This window comes from Micromesistius poutassou, assembly GCF_964030765.1.
Source record: "Micromesistius poutassou genome assembly, chromosome: 20".
NCBI lineage: Eukaryota > Metazoa > Chordata > Actinopteri > Gadiformes > Gadidae > Micromesistius > Micromesistius poutassou.
Genome location: NC_140290.1, coordinates 11,255,726 through 11,258,225, shown reverse-complemented (window position 1 = coordinate 11,258,225; position 2,500 = coordinate 11,255,726). Strand labels below are relative to the sequence as shown.

Here is a 2,500-nt window from a genome sequence, read left to right as displayed (position 1 = left end):
TCCAGGCGGTACCCGGGGAAGCAGGAGAAGATGAGGGTGTCCCCCACCCCGTACTGCAGCCCCTTGCGGGTGCTGTAGGTGGGGATGCCCGGGTCCTCGCAGGGCTCCAGGTCGTACTCTGGGGACAGGGTGGTGTTGGTCGCTTGAGTCATTTCAATGATCCACAGCGCTGGTGTTAGTTAAAAAAAAATACCTGGGCTAAATCCTTAAATATGCAACAGTGCATGTAGAATACTAAGTAAAACGCTCTGCCAAGGGCCGTGAGCGTGTTCACCTTCAACGTACAAAATGGACTGCTTTTTTTGGAAAAAAGTTTGGGAACAGTGTCTCTCCGTTTGTTTATTCGTTGAGGGTTTCTCCCCATAAACTTGATAATAGTCACGATAAAAACAAAGGGGGCCTGGTTGTGATGGTATATATTTAGCACAACGGTGGAGGAATGGTTAGGTGGGTTTTATATGGGTTAATTAAGTACATGATTAGAAAAAAAATAAATAAAAAAAACACTTAAAACTGCTCAGCTAGAACTAAACCATCCGGGATCCTCCACAGCCCTGGATTGGGACGCTGTCACTTTTTTTTTCTTCACTGTTTTACTCCCAGCAGAAAGGTTGTGGGTTCAAACTCCCATTATCCACGGTCTACCTTTGACGACGTATAACCCCCTAACCTCTAACCTCAACCTTTACCCAAAGTCACTTTGGGGTAAATGACGTAGTCAGAACGACCATCGTAATCCACCTTTCAGTAGGACAACAGCAGTGGTCATCACCACTGCCTGCGACGCAAGGTCATCAGAGCCACCCATACGCCCCCGTTCTCCCACCCCCACCCCACCGCCGCCCTTTTACCGGAGAAGGTGATGTTGAAGCCCTCATAGGAGACGGAGAAGTCGGAGAGGAAGCGGATCTGGGCGGTGTAGTTCCCAAACAGCCCTGCACTGAGGGTGGGGGGCAGCGTGGAGCCCGTCAGCCTCCACAGGGGCTGCGAGAAGCTGCTGTTCTCCGTCACCAGCAGGTGGTCGTGCGGGCTCTCCAGGTGGAAGGTGTGGAAGGTGAACTGCACACCTGCGGACCAGACCAGGGATCGGCGGTAAGGATACAGATCAGGGATTGCACTTTTCCTTTCTAATTCATTATTTGGTCTGTTCTAGCGTGTTGCGTGTGACTGCGACTGTAATGGTGACTAAGGGCTATACAAATAAAATTGAATTTAATTGAATTAGGATAGGGTGGCACGTTACTGTTGTTGTGGTGGTGGTGTGTTGCTTGGTTTGATGTCAATTGTACCTCAGGGAAAACTATTATCGATGCACCTAGCCCTGTCACAGAGTGGATCAAAGTTGTTCAAGTTGTTTCAAATCAATTTCGTACATCAAAAATGATGTACGAAAAAATTACTCCTATTCATAGCAGAGATTGTTACCGCCAGCCTGGGATATGAACATGAGACGGTAACGAGAGTGAAATAAATAAATGAATACAAATCTGTCTCTTATCCTTCTGTGGGCGCTCATCACAAGACAACCGGAATAATGCAACGACGTGAGTCATCCTGCGGGGCCCCGGGGCCTCTAGGCCATTTTCTTTTTCGACGGGATGTGGCGTTCACGGTGCATAAACAAAACCACTTAAAGGACGAGACTAAACTTTAACAATAACCAATAACCAGTCTACTTTGGTGCGTGTAATTCAAATCTGCGGTGGAAGGTGATGGGGCGAGGGGGGGGGGGCGGTCGGGGGGGCCTTCTGGGATCACTGACCTTTGCCGTGAGACGACTCGATCATCCAAGTGCAGTTGAGGTTGTGTGGGTAGAAGTCTGGGAAGCCAGGTGACAGAATGGTACCGGTGTTTCCCTGAATATAGCCTCCGCACAGCGCTGTGTTGGAGGCAGAGGAGGAGGAGGAGGAGGAGGAAGGTGAAGAGGAGGAGGAGGAGGAGGAAGAGGAGCAAGAGGAGCACGGGTAGGTGGGCGGCAGAGAAAGAATATCAGATTGAATAAAATGAGAAAAATAATACCAATGCCACCACCAAAAGTGGAAGAAGGAGATGGAGAGACAAAAGAAGAGGGAAGAAATATGTTAGTACAAGCCAAGAGTGATAATACTATATGGAAAATACACAACTCTTCTTCCAAATCCTGCCTTAAAAATGACCCCCTCCCCAAAACTTTTCCCATTAATTTACAATTTTGTTAGAGGTATTTTATTAGTGGTGCCTTTCAAAAGAGTGTAAAAGTAAATGGTGAGACTTCATCGTCGATATCATTAAGGAGACGGTGGAGCAAATCAATAGCATTCTTCAATATAAAAGCATTTATAGTGGACTAAAGCAGGAGAACAGCAAAATGGTGTGATCGGTGCCTCACTTATAAATCATTTATAACCATATGAACCAAAGGCTCCTTTCAGCCCAATAAGGGAATGGTCTATTTGCCGTTCTTGTGGGGGTTACTCTTTTTGATTACATGACTCCACCGAGTTGATTGCGATCCAATGAA

General features: G+C 47.1%; 1 protein-coding gene across 1 annotated transcript in view; it reads right to left on the bottom strand.

Moving 5' to 3' along the window:
- The window catches only part of csmd2 (CUB and Sushi multiple domains 2), a gene marked incomplete at its 5' end in the record, with an annotated part of 216,943 nt that overhangs the window by 93,147 nt on the left and 121,296 nt on the right, over window positions 1–2,500 (bottom strand). The window contains 3 exon segments of the mRNA XM_084484866.1: window positions 1–118; window positions 852–1,067; window positions 1,763–1,879. The exon segment at window positions 1–118 is cut by the window's left edge and continues 71 nt beyond it. Of these exon segments, the coding sequence (XP_084340992.1) occupies window positions 1–118; window positions 852–1,067; window positions 1,763–1,879 (451 nt within the window).